The sequence below is a fragment of the Monodelphis domestica genome, chromosome 6 (genome assembly GCF_027887165.1).
Source record: "Monodelphis domestica isolate mMonDom1 chromosome 6, mMonDom1.pri, whole genome shotgun sequence".
Taxonomy (NCBI): Eukaryota; Metazoa; Chordata; class Mammalia; order Didelphimorphia; family Didelphidae; genus Monodelphis; species Monodelphis domestica.
The window spans coordinates 141,978,837-141,997,618 of NC_077232.1; the positions used below are offsets into that span (position 1 = coordinate 141,978,837).

The following is an 18,782-nucleotide window of genomic DNA, read 5'->3' on the forward strand; positions in this document are numbered from 1 at the left end:
TCCTTTTGACTCCAGGCTTGGTACTCTTTCTATGGAGTCACCTAGCTGTCCCTCAGAGTCATTTGTTAAGCATTTTCTTTTGCACAGGGCATTGAGCTAAACCCTGGAGATGTGAATACAAGCTCCTGATCTCAAGGATTTTATATTCTAATGGGGGTGATAACAAAAGGGAGAGCTAGACATGGTGGAGAAATGACAAGAAGGTTTTGTGTTCAGCCAGCATCAGATGAAAGCTCATTATTGAATGCCCAGGATGTATAGGGACAGAGTTTTCTTGGATTTTGTTGTCATGAGAAACTCCTTACTTTCCAAGATGGTGTACCAGATCCCTTGACTTACTGATTTGGAGTGGGCATATTGTCATCAGTTAATATCTTCCTAATCCCAACTTTAAAGAAGCAAAATGAGGTCTGGCACAATGCCCCCCCCCCAATATCCAGCAAGTTCTAACATGTACTTGTGGAACAAATGAATGAATGAAGGGACAGTCATCCTAATAAATGCTATGGTACTCTATGCTTTATGAAGTGAATGGATAATGAGCAATGGATCTCTGGATCCCTGGTGGGAAAATTCTTTTCCAGCATCCAAACTGTGATGAACCCCAATAGTGCATATGCTACATAATTATTACTTTTAAATCATCTATACACATCCATGGCAAATGACAGCCTCTCTTTATTGCCATTTCTCTTTCTCCACCTATTTATTCTTTTCCCAAACACATGATAGAGAAGAAATAGTATACTCCTTTGTTTAGGCTCTTCCAAGTGCTCTGAGAACATTCTGGAATCATGTTTCACATCTAGATCCTTTTTTCCAGGACTCTCTTTCAAGACTCCAGTGGCACTTTTAGTCACTGACAGCAGCATTTAGAGACAATCAGCACCAACCCTTCAGTCTCTGGGGACCTGAAGCAGATTTTCCATCTCCCAATGTGCAAAGTGAATTGTGACACCCCATTGCCCAGAGCATGTTCCTTAAAAACAAAAACAAAAGAGGGCTTCTGATGCAGAGAAATCATTTTCAATAGTAAGGAAGGTGTTTTAGCTTTTCATGAGTACAGCAAAAAGCTGATTAGGTCTTATTATCAGCAGAGCCAGAAATTCCTCTTATTACGTGATAAATATCCATTTCCATTTGGGAGAAGAATATTCTCTTCCCCTATTCCTATTCCATTCCCCCATTATATTATGCACATATAAGAAAGGCATGTTGGAGACTTGGAGGCAAGGGCTGTCACTGCAAAAATAATTTAATGCAATGATAAGTCTTCTGTCTGAAAAGTGGGAAGGAAGGACATATTTTTCATCCAGACAATTTGGATAAGATATGAAGCAAAGTATTACAATGCCTTAGGAAGCCAGTTTTCTAAAGAGGTTACTAAAGCATGGCTGTCAGTGCCAAAACAAAGTTGAAACATGTTGTTAGATAATTTAGAAACAATATGCATTATTTAAGGAATCCAGGACTTTTTTCTTTTTCCCAAAGTGGGATGAGAGAGATTGCTGGTAAGGTAGATAGTTTCAGCCATTCTTTGCTTTAGATACCTGATTTCACTTTTCAGAGACATTCCTGATAAACAATGAGTATGGGAATAAGTTGTATGGCATTATTATTGAGTTATTAAAAATAACTGGGCACCTATTCAATAATTTCAACTGAGAGAATCTTATGCATCAAAACTGACGCACATTAAAAGATGTACCAATTTTGGCTCGCAGACCCTGAAGAAAAAGTTTAGGAAAAAATCATGAGAACACCAAATACAGTTGGTAGACATTATTATCATAGGGTTTATATATACAGACAAGGCTGCTTAGATGGCACAGTGGATACCATGTTGGAACTGAAGTCAGAAAAACTCATCTTCAAATGTGGCCTCAGACATTTACTAGCTTTGTGTCCCTTGATAAGTCACTTAACCCTGCTTGCCTCAGTTTCTCATTTGTAAATGAGCTGAAGAAGGAAAAAAGCAAATCACTATGGGATCTTTACCTAAAAAAACCCAAATGGGGTCATGAAGAGTCAGAGATGAATGAAATGGCTGAATAACTAAATATATATGGAGACCAAGGTGGTGAAGTGTTACATAGAAGTGTGTCTAACTATAAAATGATAGTAAGAAAGTTTGCTCCATGGATTTATGGGAAGGTGTTTTTAATATACATGTGAGTCAAATATATGTATGTATAAATGTGGTGTGTTGACCCTGACCCACATATGAGCACATACACATATATTCATAATATACATATATATATAGAATACATGTATATACATATGTAACTATCCTCACCATCATACTATGTATGCACACATTTATCAATGTATATTCACACACATGTACTTACAAAGTAAGTTATAATTGGGAATTATATATATACTTCCCCATAAAACACACTTGCCTACTGTCTCATGTTTATAGATTCAGTTGCCCTGAGACAAAGTGTGGAATCATCTGCTTAGTGTAAGCGAGTCCTTAAGTGTACATCTGAGTCCTTCGCTTAGGCAGCACGACTTCCTCTGACTATGCCATACCACTTGACAGGATTTAGTTCAAGTTTTGATGTTGTCAGGATCACAGAATCTCAGAAATGTCAAATGTCATTATCCTGTCTAACCTACTCATCAAGAGAAATCCCTTCCAAGGGATGTCCCAAAAGTCTTAGCTTAAAACTATTAACATCTTTGTAGTATATATAACATCTTTGACAAGAAGTTATCCCAGTTCTATTTAAAGAATTTTAGGGAGGGAGAACCTATCACTCACAAAGGCAGTCCATTCCCCTTTTTTCAGATTTCTAGCTGTTAGGAATTTATTGCTTATATTAAGCCAAAATCTGCCTCTCTGCCATTCTATGCGTTGAAACTAGTTCTATCTACCCTTTGAAGCAAGAAGAATAAATTCTAATCTTCATTCACATGAAAACCCATCTTCCAATATATAAAAATAACCTGTCCTGGTCTCTCCTCCAAGTTTCTTGGAAATTCTTCAATCCATCCTTCAATTATCCTTCTCGATAGAAGTTGCTTTGGTGACTTACAGTCTGCTGCCATTCAGTCATTTTTTGACTTCAGGACTTTCCCAAAATCAGCAGATCAATCAGTAATTTAAAGAGAAGGCATTAGCTGGAATTTGACTGTACATCTTTAAGTCACAACACATGACAAATTATGACGAAATTCCCAGAAAGTTTAATCTATCCAGGAAATAGGTTAGACCAGACCATCTCCAAAGGTTCCTTCTAGTTTCATCATTTTGTAATTCTGATTTCCTCACTTCTAGTGGGGGCACACACGTGTATGTGCAAATGGCATCCAATGATGGTATCAAAATCAAAGTTGAAAACTCTTTGACCTACTTGCAGGTAGGTCAACATTTAGATCATTTCATCCCAGTTATAAATGGTTGATGCTGTATTTCAAGATATCCAGGAGAAAGCTGCAACATTTTCTTTAAATGCACCTGAAGTCTCTCCTATAGTTTTTGTTTATTTCCCCCCCCTGTCCCAAGTAGAGAAAGAGAAGAGCTAAGCACCACATTTTCTTTTTTTAATTAAATTTTCTGTTTTTTTCTTGATTATATATTGATATAATTTTCAATAATCACTTTCTGACATTCTTTCCCTCTTTCCTACTCCTCCCTCCTCCCCAAGACAGCAGGTAGCATGATATACATTGTACATGTATTATTATTATTCAATACATAGTTCCATGTAAATCACATTGCTTAAAGAAGACACATATAATTTACACTAGAGAAAATTTATGGAGAAAATAAAGTGGAAAACGGCATGCTTCAATCTGCATTCAGGCTCTGCCAGTTCCTTCTAGGGTGGTGGATGGCTTTTTCATCATGAATCTCTTGAGTTCTCCTGGATCTTTGCACTGATGGTAATAGTTGTCATTCATAGTTGATCGTCATACTTTATCATTCTACCTGTGGGTACCATACTTTCTTAAGAGCTGTTCATATAGTTGAAAATTGTTATTATATTTTTCTCTCATTCTGAGTGAAAAATTCTACTTCCTTCGATCTTGTCTCACATTGCTTATTTTAATGTAACTAGTAATAATGTTTATGGGCTTTATTCCATAATATTCATTGATTTTTACATATAAGATATCTCCAAAAGACATAAGAGGATAGGGAGAATCTGATCCACAGGCCTAGTGACAATAGTTAAAACCACTAACTTCCCAAACAAGAATTTCAGTCAATAAAAGGACCTTTGTAATTGACGCGAAGAGCTTTAGTGCCCCCTAGAGGCAGAGATCCAAGGAAAAGTAACAATGACAGGAGGATTTTATTTCCAAGTACCCTTCTACCTCTGCAGGTAATTTAATCCAACTCAGTTCAACAAATATTTTTCAGGCACCTGATATGTGCAAAGCACTGTACTAGGCAATATGGATAGAAAGATAGATGCTCCTTCTTATTAAATTTTTTAAATTTTAATATTTTTGTTTCAACCTTTCTTTTTATCCCTAGAGCTTAGCACATTGCCTGACCTATAATTGGTGCTTAGTGTTAATTGAGGGGGTAGCTAGGTGGCTCAGTGACTTTGGGGCCGTGTCTAAAGATAGGAAGTCCTGAGTTCAAATTTGATCTCAGACAATTCCTAGCTGTATGACCAAGTCACTTGACCCCTGTTGCCTAGCTCTTACCATTCTTCTGCCTTGGAACCAATATAAAATATTGATTCTAAGATGGAAGGTCAGGGTTTTAAAAAATAAAAAAAATAAATGCTAATTGACTGGTTTCAAGAAGAAAAGGCAATGAGTATATATGTGTGTGTGTGTATCTATCTATCTATCTAAATATTATGGATCATTTTTAAAAGTACCTGAAGAATGTAGTATAGTGACTTCAAATACTCATGGATCAATGAGTTGGATGTTCTTGCCCAAGACAAAGATCACAACCAATCCATGCCAACCCATCTTATGTGACTCAAGCTCATGTTTTTCATGTACTCCCAAAAGTTCCCCATGGGCTTGGGGGTGCCCAATGTGCAGGAAGCTGTCTTCCCTTCCTGTTTCCCAGTAGGATAGAGAGGAGTAGTCTGGATATCCACATGTCATTCCTCATTCTTATCCTATGTGAACTCCTTGAAGGCAGATAGGATTTTTGCCTTTCTTTTCAACCTGGCCACCTGGCCCATATTGTTTTCCAGTTGTATCTTCCTTGCCATGATCCCATTTGGGGTTTTCTTGGCAAAGATATTCGAATAGTTTTGTCATTTCCTTCTCCAACTCATTTTACATGTGAGGAAACTGAGGCAAATAAGGATAAATGACTTGCTCAGGGTCATCTAGCTGAGAAATGTTTAAGACTGAATTTGAACTCGGGTCTTGCTGATGCCAGATCTGGCATGCAATAAATGCTTACTGACAACTCAATATACAATTCTTACTTATAAATCCTTTAATGAGATTAAGTGCCTGCTGGACACTCACTCTCTCTCCTCATTAGACATCAGAAGAGCTCTAAGCACTTGTTTGTAAAGTTCCCTAGACACCATAGCATGCTCAGATTTATAATGCTCATCCAAATACCTGTGTGAGCAATAGATCTGTTTATGGGTCATAGTGACAGTGACCTGGAGTCCAAAGAAAGCCATACCAAAGCAGCACCTCAGATAGTCACAACCAAAAACAGAAATCAAAAGTCTATTTTCTGTATCTCTCAATTAACTATGAGGTGGAAAAAAATATGGCCCATTGTTCAATAGTATTTGTAAAAAACTGGCTTATTCCCTACTAATATTCTCATAGAGAACATACTGAATTGGTGCTTAGACATCTATAAGATTTTAGATAGACAGGATCAAGCATATAAATTGGTCATCCTTAATGTTCTCTCTGTCACTTTATTTTTAGTATTAATGATCCAAGAATTTTTTTTCCTACATTTTTGGTATCTTCGCCTTCAGACACTTTGTATATCAATACCTGAATGCTTTCACAAAGGTATCACTAATAGTACAGGTATTCTCTATACATGTTGGTCTAATCCTAAAGCTTCCCCCATTTTAGGATCCTCGTTAGGATCCTCTCTGCCTCTTCTCTAAGCACCTTAAGATTGTGATATTAGGGTCCAAGTGTGGTGGTTCCCTTTTCCCTGATGGAGAAAGCAGTTGGTTGAAATGATTTTTTTTTTTTGGTAAATCTTTTGCATTTTTCTTCTGTTTGCAGCCCTCTTTTTGTTTTCACCTTTGGATGTCCTTGGGATGATTTTGCTGAGTTAGATATCTTGACAAGCTTTTTTGAAACTAGTTTTATCGTCCACTGCTTCTGTTTTATGAGATGATGCTGTTCATAATTGCCCATCATCCTTCCTCATAAGAATTTGCCAATGAGTTTATATTCTAACCAAATGTTGCTTTTGACAACTACTCTATCCTTTGGTAAATAAGTCAAACGTTTGCTGACTAAGGGGCTTTCTCAGTTCTTTTTGTCCTCTTGTTGTGGCAATTTGCATTGGTTTAACCGCTGGATGAAAATATAGAGCCAGTTTAGATGTCATTTCTGCTACTCATTTGCCTTTTTAAAAAAATTTCAATGGCTTGTTTGAGTAATTAAGAGTCTAAATCTTTTTAGTTGCATAGCATATCTTTCAATACTGTCCTTTCTTCTTATCTATTATAAATTCTGATAGGTTAATGATCTGACTATACAAGGACAGATGGCTCAATAATAACTCTCATTTTGGAGTTTTTCATTCAGAATTTCATTTTTAGGAGATTATTTGATGCACACCATGTATTGAACCAATTCTTTTTTATTTTAAGAAAGTACTTATGATATAGAGATGTGAGGTTTCTGTATAAACTACAAGTCTTTGATCTTTTATTTCTTTATTTTAAAATACATTTTCTCATATATTTTTTCTCTTCATCATTAACTTTTCCTTCCTTTTGCATTATAGTCCATAAGTATCGATTATATGTGGATTTGATTCAGAGGGTCCTATCAACTTTTCATCTTCAAAATTTGATGTTGACATATAAATTGCAATTATTTTCATAATGGTCTTTTGCAAACATGCAATGTGATTACTGCAATACACAATGACTAAATGTCCCATAAAATAATTTTTGGGATTTGGGGATACACATCTGTCCCCAAACAACAAAAATATTCTACCGCTCCTTTCTTTGGGTTTCCAAAGAGTTATCTCTGAGCCATTCTTCCATGCAAATATGTCTTCCTTCTGTTTTTTTTTTCTTTTTTAAAAAAATAGCAAGAGTGGAAGATTTGGGCCTCCATGAATAGGACCTAGTTCAGGAAGGGATTATGATGAAACAGTTTGCAACACAATTAAATTCAATATTTTGGTGGGAGAGAAGAAGCCCATTGCAAAGGTATTTAGTGTTAGAAAGTGAGAATTATGACAAATTTGGGAGTAGAAAAAGAAAGAGAATTGAAAAATAGGATGAAAAAAATAAAAGACATGATTCATTTCTTCCAGAAACTCAATGACTATGGTTTCCAAACAAAGGTCCAGTATTTGGAGTATAAAATTGACATTCTTTACTTATTTTTAAAATGGGATGTAGATTATTGTGAACCCAATCGGACTAGCTCTGAGTCTCCATCCTATTTTTTTTAATTGTTTTTTAGGGAGGGATGTTCATCCCAAAACACAAAAAGTTATTTTATGAGACATTTATCATTGTGTATTACAGCAATAACGTTACACGTTTGCATTTTATTCTTGACATAGAATTTTTAAAAGCAATAGACAATACATCATAAAACATTTGTCAATTAGTTCTATGTTCATAGTCTTTCTGAGAGCCAATCTATTTCTAGGCAGTATATAAACTACTTCAAACCCAGGAGTTCCAGGAAGCTCCAAGTCCTATTTTCTTCACCCCATCATGTACTCTTGTGAGCAGACAAAAAATTATAGGCAACACAACAGAGTTCACTTCTGACATTCAATTTACACAACTAGAAGTTTTTAGATGGATATTTAAGAACTTTCTTTGAAACTGGCATTTTATGTCCTCAGCAGCATGGGACAGCGACTCAGGATCCAGTGAAGACAGGAGAGAGGATGGATCTCATGGCGCATGCTCTTCTCTGATTTGCACTCTCTTCTCTTTTCCATCTACACTCTCTACTTTAGTGATGTAATCTGCTCTTGTAAGCTCATCTCTTTGCAAATGAATCCCAAATCCATATCCAGCCTCATTTCTTTTCTAAATAACAGTCACACATCCTTGCTGCCTACTGGACTGCTCTACCTATATATTTTACTGGCACTTAAATTCCAAAACTGAACCTATCATTTTCCCCTGCAAGCATTACCCTACCTCTCTATAGAGAACACCACTGTCCTAGTCACCTGGAGTAAGAACTACAGAATCATCCTTTACTCTTCCTCCTCCTCTACTTTCCATCTTTAATTAGTTGTCAAGTTTTGTTGAATGTATCTTGATAACCTTTCTTGTACCTACAGCCTTCTCACTACTCATAAAGCCAATACCCTAGTTCAGACCCATATCATTTCTTCCCTAGATCATTTGAAAAGCCTCCTAATTGAACCCCTGTTTCTGAGCCCATCTCCCTTTCCAATCCCTCCACCACACACTTTCCAAAATAATCCTACTAAGATATAATTCTGAACCTTCCACTCCCTGCTCAAAAGTCTTAACATGTTTAACAAGTAGCATTCCTTTGTTCAAAAATTTTGAGCAGCTTTCTATTGTCTTTAGAAATTTTTTTAATGCCTCAATCTGACCCTGAAGGTCCTTCATATTCTAGCTCCCACTTTTCATAGTCTTTGTTTATATTACTATATTATATGGACTCTATGACTACATGTTCTTCCTAGAACTCAACGTGCCTTCTCTGTGCATTTGCACACTCTAACTTTGATTCCTATAATGAACTCATTCATAGGTGGTTCTGTGGATAGCAAACTGGGTCAGTCAGGAAGATCTGAGCTTGGGTCTTCAGATCTGACCTCTGATATAAGCTATGTGACCCTGGGCAAATCACTTAAAACTGCCTCAGTTTCCTCAACTATTAAAAAAATGGGGAAAATAACAACACCTATTCTCCTAGAGTTGTTGTGAGGCTCCAGTGCCATGATAGTTGTGAAGGTCCAGCACAGAGCCCAACTCTTACTTCTCTATCTTTTCTCAAGACTCAGCTTAGGCAACACATTTCCCATGAAACCTTTCCTGATCTCTCCAGCTCTCTGTGTGCGATTCTTTTATTCTCTCCCCTGCCTCTGCCCTCTCCTGTATTGCCCTTGAATGTGCTCAGACAGTAGATCTTAAGCATGTGAGAGGCTCCTTCTACAAGAAAGAGCTCTGAGTCTGAGATAAGAATAATCTTTGGTGTGAATTCTGCCTCTGATACTTAGAAGCTGTGTGGGCATGAGAAGTCACTTAATCTTTATCAACTTCACTTTCCTCATTTGCAAAATGGACCTCCCTCGCTGGGTTGGAGGCGATATTAATGTCTATAAATGTCAGTTGTTGCTGAGGGCCGGCACTTTTTTCTTTTTCTCTTTTGTGCCTCTAGCACGGTGTCTTTCACTTAAATTTTTGTTAAATTTGCCATTGAACAAACAAAAAGGGAGTTCTTGCCTTTCTTTGATATAGTGGACACCGATTAGATATGTATTGGCTCCAAAGTATTTTTTACAATATGTTCACGTTTTATATTCCCTTCGGAGACAGTGGTCTTATTTCATTTCTTCTCTATACCCTAGACCTTTCCCAAAGTGTCCAATCAAGCATCAGTAAATATTATGATTGATGCCAATTTAGTATACTGCTCTGCAATGTACTGGCAAGTAAGACATGCTGACTTTTATCAGTGAATAACCTCTTCTGAAATACCATTTGTTGTAGCTTCTACTGTTTTCTGCTAGTGTGATCAACAATCCACATTATACTCTTACAGAAGTATTCGAATTAATTGCCTTAGGAAAACTTGTAATAGAGCCTTTGTCTAATTTGCAAATGCATAAATTCCCTGGGCAAATATTTTCTGCATGTCAACCAGGCATAAATCAAACAAGGCAATTTAGAGCCTAGGCAGCCTTTAAAATTGTTTCCCCCTTTTATTTGAAAGTTGTGACTCTTTTTACTGTCTACTTTTGCAATTCATGCGACTTGACTTAGAATGGGTCTGACCCCAGCATCCGTTGCATAGAGCCTTTCCTAATGCCCCCAACTCCTAGTGCCCTCCCTCCCAAACTATCTCACTTACATCTGAGTACTTTTGATAGATCTGTACTTACCCTCTCTAAATTTGTGCTGCACTTACGTGTATTTGTCTTTCCTATTAGGGAAATAGAGATTGTTTCATTCCCAGCGCTTGGCACATAGTAGGCACTCAAGAAATTCGTTCGGATTGCCTCAGCAGCCCAGGATTTCCTGGCATGAAAAGAGGTGCGTTTATAGAAAAGTTATGTTCAAAGGTGCCCCCTCCTGGCACCCACTCTGGGTTGCATGCTCCACAGCTTTGATTCTTCCTCTTTGGAAAATGCTTGGGAGTCACACATAGAAGCCTCATTGCCCTAGATTGGGACCTATTTCCATCTTGACTTCTGTCGCAGTGTCCTAAAACATTTCTCCCTTAGGCTCCACCGCAAGATCTGAAGACAAACGAATCCGGCATCAAGATAGGAGCCCACTAGCTTTAATGCACTAATGTAGAGTGGGACAGACTCACCCACCCTGCACACTTGTGATTGCTTGTATCTTGTTTATTGTTCACTTTTTTACACTCCTTGCGCTTGTTTAGGGAGCTTCCGCAACCCCCCAAAGCGGGAGGATCAACGGAGGCAGTGGGGCTAGGGTACCCGGGGGAGGGCGCACCACTCGAGGGCGTCCAGGAGTTCCTGGGTACCGCAGGGAAGGGTGCGGAACGCGCTATCTTAGCCAGGCGGGGCAAAGCCTCTGAGTCTCCGCCCCGCGTGACGCGTCAAACGCATTCCAAGGCTCGGAGCCCGCAGGGCCGGGCAACGTTCCCAAGGACGCCTGCGCGCTTGCGCCCAGCTTTGAGCCAGCCCGCGGCGTGGTGTTCTGGTGCTGGCTATGGCACCCTGGTTGGGAGTCGGGCTCCTGCGGCTCACTCCCATCGGTGCCCTGTGGCTGATCCTGGCCTCCGCCTTCCTCCTGGCCCTGCTGCTGCAGTCTGTGCCGCCCAGCGCCTTTCCCCAAGGCCCCTTGGCTCTGTCTACCTTTTTCAAGGACCTGATTCGCTATGGAAAAACCAAGAGCGTGGGGCAGCTGCGCCCGACCTCCTACGAGGTCTTCGATTTGCCCAAGAGGTAACTAGCCACCTTCCTCTCCGCTCCCTAGCTCTCTCTTGGAGGAGCCTGGGCCACACGGGAGAAGTCCTCGCGCCGCTCCTTAGTGCGGCCTGCAGGGGGCAGCAAAGGGCATATATGTGAGGGCGACTCTGGAGCCTGGCATAAAAGAGCCGAGCCCTGGCCCGGAATGACTTTGGCAATGTTGGGATGTGCGCTAATGCCACGAGGGCTGGGGTTCCAGCTGCACAGCACGGACTACCATGGGATTCATAGCACAGGCGTTTTATATCCGGACAATGAACTGTCCTATGCCCTGTGGTCTCATTTGACATTAGGCATAAGCTATTGCTTTGGTAGGAAAAATCTTTACAGCTTCCCCCCTACTCCCACTCCTTGGCATCATTTTCCAGCTTTGAATTGTAATACTAAAAAAAAGTATGGCTTTTTAAAATACTCTAAACCTGAGGGCAGCTAGGTGGCTCAGGGGATTGAGAACCAGGCTTAGAGACAGCAGGTCCTGGGTTCAAATATGGCCTCAGACACTTCCCAGCTGTGTGACCCTGGGGAAGTCACTTAACCCCCATTGCCTAGCCCTTACCACTCTTCTGCCTTGGAACCAATACACAGTATTGATTCTAAGATGGAAGGGAAGGGTTTTTTTTTTAAATCCCCAAACCTCTTCCTCATTCATACTTATTCTCTACATAAATGACATTGGATAAATATAAATATGATAAAATATATTCATAAATATAAATAATAATGGAAAATGAATAGAAAAGTGTTTATCATTGTCAGGCATTGTCTTTTGGAGATACAAAAACAAAAGAGAAATCTTTCATCCTCCCAGAAGTTGTTGGGTTTTTTTTTTTAACCCTTACCTTCCGTCTTGGAGTCAATACTGTGTATTGGCTCCAAGGCAGAACAGTGGTAAGGGCTAGGCAATGGGAGTCAAGTGACTTGCCCAGGGTCACACAGCTGGGAAGTGTCTGAGGTCAGATTTGAACCTAGGACCTCCCATCTCTAGGCCTGACTCTCAATCCACTGAGCTACCCAGCTGCCCCCCCCCCCGAAGTTTTAAAATTAGTTATCTTCCATTAATTACCCCTCCCAAAAAAATTCTCATAAGAAATATACATATTCAAAAAAAAGTAAAATTTCCTACATTGGTCATGTCCAAAAAAAATGTCGCCCTCATCTTCTCTACCTCGAGGTAGTTCTCAGTCTTTTTTTTAATTGATTTTTTAGAATTGTGACTTGTACTTGAATTGATTGGGTTCTCAAGTCTTTCAAGTTTTCTTTATAAGGTTATTACTGTATACATTGTTTTCTCGAATAATGTAGGGGAGCCAGTCCAAAGAGGGAAGGAAGGCCAAGGAAAAAATGTTGCTGTGGGAAGTAACAGAGGTGATCTATGGAACAAAATCAGTTCCTTGACAGATCCATACCCTTTCCAAAAGCTTTGACCGTATTGATCTGATAACCTTTTCTTCAGAATGAGGATCAGAAAGCTAGAGAAAGGAATGGTAATAGCAGGGAATAGGCTAACCAAATATAGGGAAGTGGAGGAGGAACAAATATTTATTACCTAAGGGCCTATTATGTACCAAACACTGCACTAAAGCTCAGAATATCAGAGAATATCAGAGCGGTTTTCTTTGATCATTTCTTGTAAAATAATGTCTAGGCTTTTTAAAAAATAAATCATGACTTTAAGGTGGTCTAATAATTCTTAAATTGCCCCTCCTGAATCTATTTTCCAAGTTAGTTTTTATAATGAGATAGTTCATATTTCTTTTTTTAATTCTTTTTATTTTGTTTTATTATTTCTTGATGTCTCATGAAATCATTAGCTTCTATTTGCCCAATTCTAATTTTTAAAGACTGAATTTCTTCCATGATCTCTGTGTGCAGTTTTACTTCCCATTCTCCCAATCCTATGAAAATCAATTTTCTCTGCCTACCTTTTAAGTTGTTTTCCACAAGAGAGCCCCCTCTCTCTATCTTTCTGTTAGTTCTTGACTCCTATTGTTTTGAGGTGCTGTTTAGAGATTGGTTTGGAAGGATTATCAGAGCAGTTTCTACTCTCGCTGGGACTATAAGCCGCCATTTTGGCTCTACCCTCTTAATGCAGTTTTTCTGTAAGTCCAGGGACCCAACGTATTCTGTCTCTAAAATGCCTCTGCTACCATTTGGAATATCAAGTTTTCACCATAACCCATGATAAGATGTATGGGGTTTCCTCAGACACTTCCTAGCTGTGTGACCCTGGGCAAGTCACTTGACCCCCATTGCCTAGCCCTTACCACTGTAATCAATTACACAAGTACTTGTAATCAAGTACACAGTATTGATTCCAAGACAGAAGGTAAAGGTTTAAAAAAAAAAAAGATGTATGGGGCTTATGGTTTTCTTGAAAGATAAAATCAAATTGCTAGAATTGAAATCTAGATTAAGGAGCAATTCACTGAATCTGAGATTTGAAGGGGGGTGGTTTTGATAATGTCTTCACTTCTTAAAAAACATGCGTGCCAAGGTACAGCTAAGAGTATATTTATATTTGGCATTTAGGAAAGAAGCGTTTGGGATCTTTGATGACACAAAAATATAGTCCAAAAGCAATCTAAACTATCTCCCGTGGCAAAAAGGCTGCATTTAACTTGATTTTTGAAATTTAATTAATCACTATGTTCTCACTGCTGGAGGAGCAGCGTGGGCTAGTGTGGAAAGAGCCCTAAACTTAGCCACAGTCCCTAAGAGTTTATCTAGTTCTGCCATTTACAAAGCTACTCGGACAACTTCAGGAAAGTCACTTAGCCTCTTGGTTTTGTCATCTACTAAATGACATTAGAATAGAAAAAAAGGTCCCTCCGCCACTAAATCTGTGTTCCTTTGTATTGACATGTATTGATGACTACACTTTTTCTGATGAGGAAAAAAAAATAAAGAAGGCAGACATAATAAGGTGCTGACAAAATTTACCTTAACTAAACCTTAATTTTCTCAGATTATCCCTATCATTAAGCCAAAGGGGTTACAATTTATGTTTGCCAAAGTAGGTTGTAATTCTGGTTGTAATCAGACTTGTTTTTTCTCCCCCCTTCCTTTTTTTCCTACGTATGATCATGTCTTCTATTCATAATATACTCATAAAATAAGTCGAAGAGGACAAATGCTCCTTGCAGTATACTGAATCTCTCAATTAATTATCTGTTTTTGGAAAAATATGCCCTTGCACAATGATTGATAAGAGGCAGGGCGTGCGTGGGCTTGGAGCCAAGAAGACCTGGCTTCACACCTACCCTCAACACTTACCAGTAGTATAAACGTGGGCTTGTAACCAAATCATGGATCATCTTTAGCCGGAGGAATGCCCCACAGAGATGAAATTCTAGGCTTTTCTGGTATTGACGGTCCGCGTTTATTACTGATTTCTTTGGATCCTACCCTGGCAGAAGAAAACAAGTCACTGCTTATATTGTCATAGGTGAGCAAAAACTCAAGACATCACAGAACTTAAAGCTGAATGACCCTTAGAGGTCACCCAGAAGCCCAGGAGTTAACTGATTTACTTGCTCAAGGACTTAGTGACTGATTTTCCCTTATTCCTTATTATTATTAACAGTTGGTTCTTTTTGGGGCTTCTAGTAACTTCTTGACTTTCCACTAAATTATGAAATAATACTAGACTTCCTCCAGAGTTTTGGAGCAGAACCTCCCATGCAAAGGCTCAGCCATTGTTTTCTCTGTCTCTAAACAATACATTTCTTTTTTGTATAATGTCAGTGTAGATAAAGGGGCAGCTCCAGTTAAACAATGAAAGGTGTGTGAACCATGGTTGCTATTGAGAAGGAAGAAGTACTTGTCTATAATCTGAATGTTGAAAATCCATATTTGATTCCGTTGTATTCCATCTAAATTTTTATTTTTAATTGAATTTTTAGAAATTAAAAACAACAGGGTAAGGTAGGAACTGTGTTCATTGGAAAAAAGATTTGGAGTCAGAGGAACTAGGTTTCATGCTGCCTCTGCCACTTAGCTTTCTTGGCTTCAGTTTCCTCATCTGTAAAAATGGCGGCTGATGGGGGCAGCTGGGTGGCTCAGTGGATGGAGAGCCAGGTCCAGAGATAGAAGGTCCTGGGTTCAAATGTGGATTCCGATACTTCCTAGCTATGTGACCCTGGACTAATCACTTGACCCCATTGCCTAGCCCTTCCCACTCGTTTGCCTTGGAATCAATACATGGTATTAGTTCTAAGATGGAAAGGAGGGGTTTAAAAAAAATGGCAGCTGAAGCAGATAGCTCTTCTGGGATCCCATCAGTTGTCATTACTAGAACACAAATGAAGAAATTTAATTCTTTATTCGAAGAATAAGAACTTTTTGAAAGGGAAGGGAACAAGCATTCGCTAAGTACCTATTATGCATGAGGCACTGGATGAATCAGTCATTCAACATTTTATATTAAGCACCCACTATGTGTCAGAACTGTACTCAACACTGGTGATTCAAAGAAGCAAAAGATAGTCCCTGCACTCAAAGAACTCACAAGCTAATGGAGGAGACAGCATGAAGATAGTATCTTGTTTGATCTCCCAAGAATCCTGGAAAGTAGGTAGAATGGATTATTCCCCACTTTACAGTTGGGGAAACTGAGGCAGTTAGAGGGTATGTGACTTGGGTAGAGTCACACATCTAAGTATCAGGGGCTGCATTTAAACTCAGCTCCATCCTCTTAGGGACCAGGAAGAAGCTCCTGACATTCTGGTATCTTAAGCCCTTAGCTTAAGCATCTCACAGCTGGTTTATAATGGAGGTAGGAATAACTTTTCCCAACTTCAGTCATCGTTCTAACCACTAAGACACGTGGCCTCTCGTTGCCATATTAGAAAAGCAATCAGCATAGCAAAAACTCCCATTAACAACTATATAATTATTAATAATAGCTAGCACTTATATGGCACTTGACTTTACAAATTCTCTCATTTGATCCCCACGACAGTTCTAATAGTCAGGCATTGTCATGATTCTTATTTTCCAGATGAGGAAACTGAGGCAAAGAGGTTAAGTGACTTGACCAGGGCGACACAGCTAGTGTCCGAGGCCATATTTGAACTCAGTTCTTAGGTCCAGGTCTAGAGCTCTAACCATCGAGTCACGTAGTGGCTCCTTTTATTATTGTAGGAAAAAATACAGCTTCTCACCTTAACTTTGGGCAAGTTATTTAGCTTCTCTTTGCCTCAGTTTCCTCATCTGGAAAATGAGAGAGGGGGAACAAATGACCTTTGAGGTCCCTTCCCACTCTATCTGTTATTCTATCAATTGATCCTTGAGTCCCTGCAGTTCCCTACAGTTGATGAACTGTACTGGATATTTCTTGTTTCCCTGAGGAATCTCAGGATCTTGCAAGATCACAAGTCCCTGCCCTGCAGGGTAGACAGTGGAGAGCTTCTCCCAGATCCTTCACTGATGAGGAGGGCACCAGGGCAGCCCTCTGAGCTATCCCAGCTGGTTCTCTCCTCTGGATTTCATCACTGCCCTCCCTCCCTATCCCCTCTCCTCCTTCCGTGTGGTCTTCCCCATTGGAGGCAGCCAAGGTAGTTCAATGGATAGAGCCGGGAAGACCCGAGTACAGATCTGGTCCCAGACACAAACTTAATCTCTGTTTGCTTGAATCCACTGTTGAAGCAAATGGTAAACCACTCCAGTATCTTTGCCCAGAAAACCTCCCAGAGAACCGCACAGCGAACTATGGACCCCAGGGTTGTGAGGAGTCCGACAGGATTGAACAGCACAATTTTAAGCTCTTAGAGGACACACAGGTGCCCTCTTTTCCTTATTTGTGTCCACTACATGTAGCACAGTGCTTGGTACTGTAAAGATTAAAATTTAGGGGAGACTGAGGCAGGTAGAAATTAGTTTCTCTCTGCAAGGAGTATTATATTTTTATGAGGTTTATTAAAGATTAAGGATTAAAGAAAATACAGGATAGGAAACATGTGCCTAGTCCAGAGAGGCCTAGACAAGATAATCTTACATCATGGAAGAGACGCCTCTGCTCCAAATGGAAGTCCAAAAAGAAAGACAAAAGCCTTTGCAATCAGGTCAAAGACCTTCTCGATCTCGGCCCACGTGAGAATTCAGTGAGATTACAGGGCATTCTGGGGATTGAAGTCCTGGATTCGTATCTATTTTTTACAGTACTTAGTAGGCAATGAATAACTGTTTACTAACTGGTTGTATAGGAGGCCAAAGGGTGTGAAGGATCATTCAGTGTGTCAGCTTCTGGAGAGAATAATAGCCTGCACGTTCTTCAGATTCTGTGTGGCCCTGAGAAATCGTACTTGCCTGATGTAGAGTAATATCCTAGTTTCATCCAAAGGATCAGATTTGGATCTGGAAGGGACTGTGGTGGGAGAAGCACATCCAAGTTTGTAGCGGGGTCTCACCCCAAGAATGGGAGACTCAAACTCTGTCCAGTCTAGAAGTGAGAAAAGAATGTATTTGAAGAAGAAGAGCTTTAAGATGGTGAAATAGCTGGTGGAGGTTTGGAGGGATCCTATGGCATGTCAGAGCCCCCATTGCTCAGGTTCCATGTTCCTCCCATCGTCCACCTTTCTGCAATGTTTTTCTTCAATGATGGGAGCAGGGAGGGGGATGCAGTACACTGGAGGACCACTCTAGGTGATGGATTATGTCTTACAGTTCAGGACTAAAGTAAATCTAGAACAGTAGGAGTCATTCATAAAACAGAGCAGCACAAAGCTGATGCCCACTAGTGAACATTACTGATCCATTACAGGTGATTGCTGCTGCAGTTCATGCTTGACTAATGTTGCATGCTAGTGCTAAAAGGTGAGAAATAAAAGATTTTAGAGTACGAGCACCCTGTTTCCATCGCTGCCCTTCACTGCCCCTCACCCTCAGGACCTTAGAGATCACCCAGGCCGTCCCCCCTTGTTTTATGGAGGAGAAAACCAAATTACGAAGACATGGAAGAAGGCTTGCTCGAGGTCACACTGAATCTGACTCAGGTCCCCTGATTCCAGATCCAACCATCTTTCTGCTCTCTTCCTTCTCTCCCTTTTACCGATACCCTCACTGGGTTCTGCCCCTTCATGCCTAAAGGTGGCCAGGCTCCTATCAAGGGGCATGCCCTGGCACAGGGCAGAAAAGGTGCCTGTTCTTGGGCTACAGGAAGACGAGTCCCTCATCACCCTCCCTCTGCAGGACTGTGTTGTTTAGAAGAACCCATTTTAAGAGGATGTGGGTGGTGGAGGGAAGCCCTTGAGATCAAGCCATATGAAGATCAGTTTAAGGAATTAAGGGTCTTTATCCTGGAAAAGAGGGCAGCTGGGTGGTACAGTGGACCGAGTGTCTGAACCTAGAGTTGGAAGGACCTGAGTTTAAATCTGGCTTGAGATACTTCCTAGCTGTGGGACCCAGGGCAAGTCTCTTAACCTGGTCTGCCTTGGTTTCCTCTATAAAATGAGCC

At 40.0% G+C, this 18,782-nt stretch overlaps 1 protein-coding gene across 2 annotated transcripts in view; it reads left to right on the forward strand.

Annotated features, from left to right (window-relative positions):
- Positions 1 to 10,962: 10,962 nt before the first annotated feature.
- Positions 10,963 to 18,782, forward strand: part of SRD5A3 (steroid 5 alpha-reductase 3) — a 43,037-nt gene continuing 35,217 nt past the window's right edge. Inside the window, exon 1 of one of the 2 annotated variants that reach the window (XM_056802627.1) lies at positions 10,963 to 11,305. In XM_056802627.1, coding sequence (XP_056658605.1) covers positions 11,070 to 11,305 — 236 coding nt within the window. In that variant the 5' untranslated portion in view covers positions 10,963 to 11,069. The remainder of the gene's footprint in view (positions 11,306 to 18,782) is intronic. The other variant, XM_001370815.4, reaches the window with a different exon arrangement.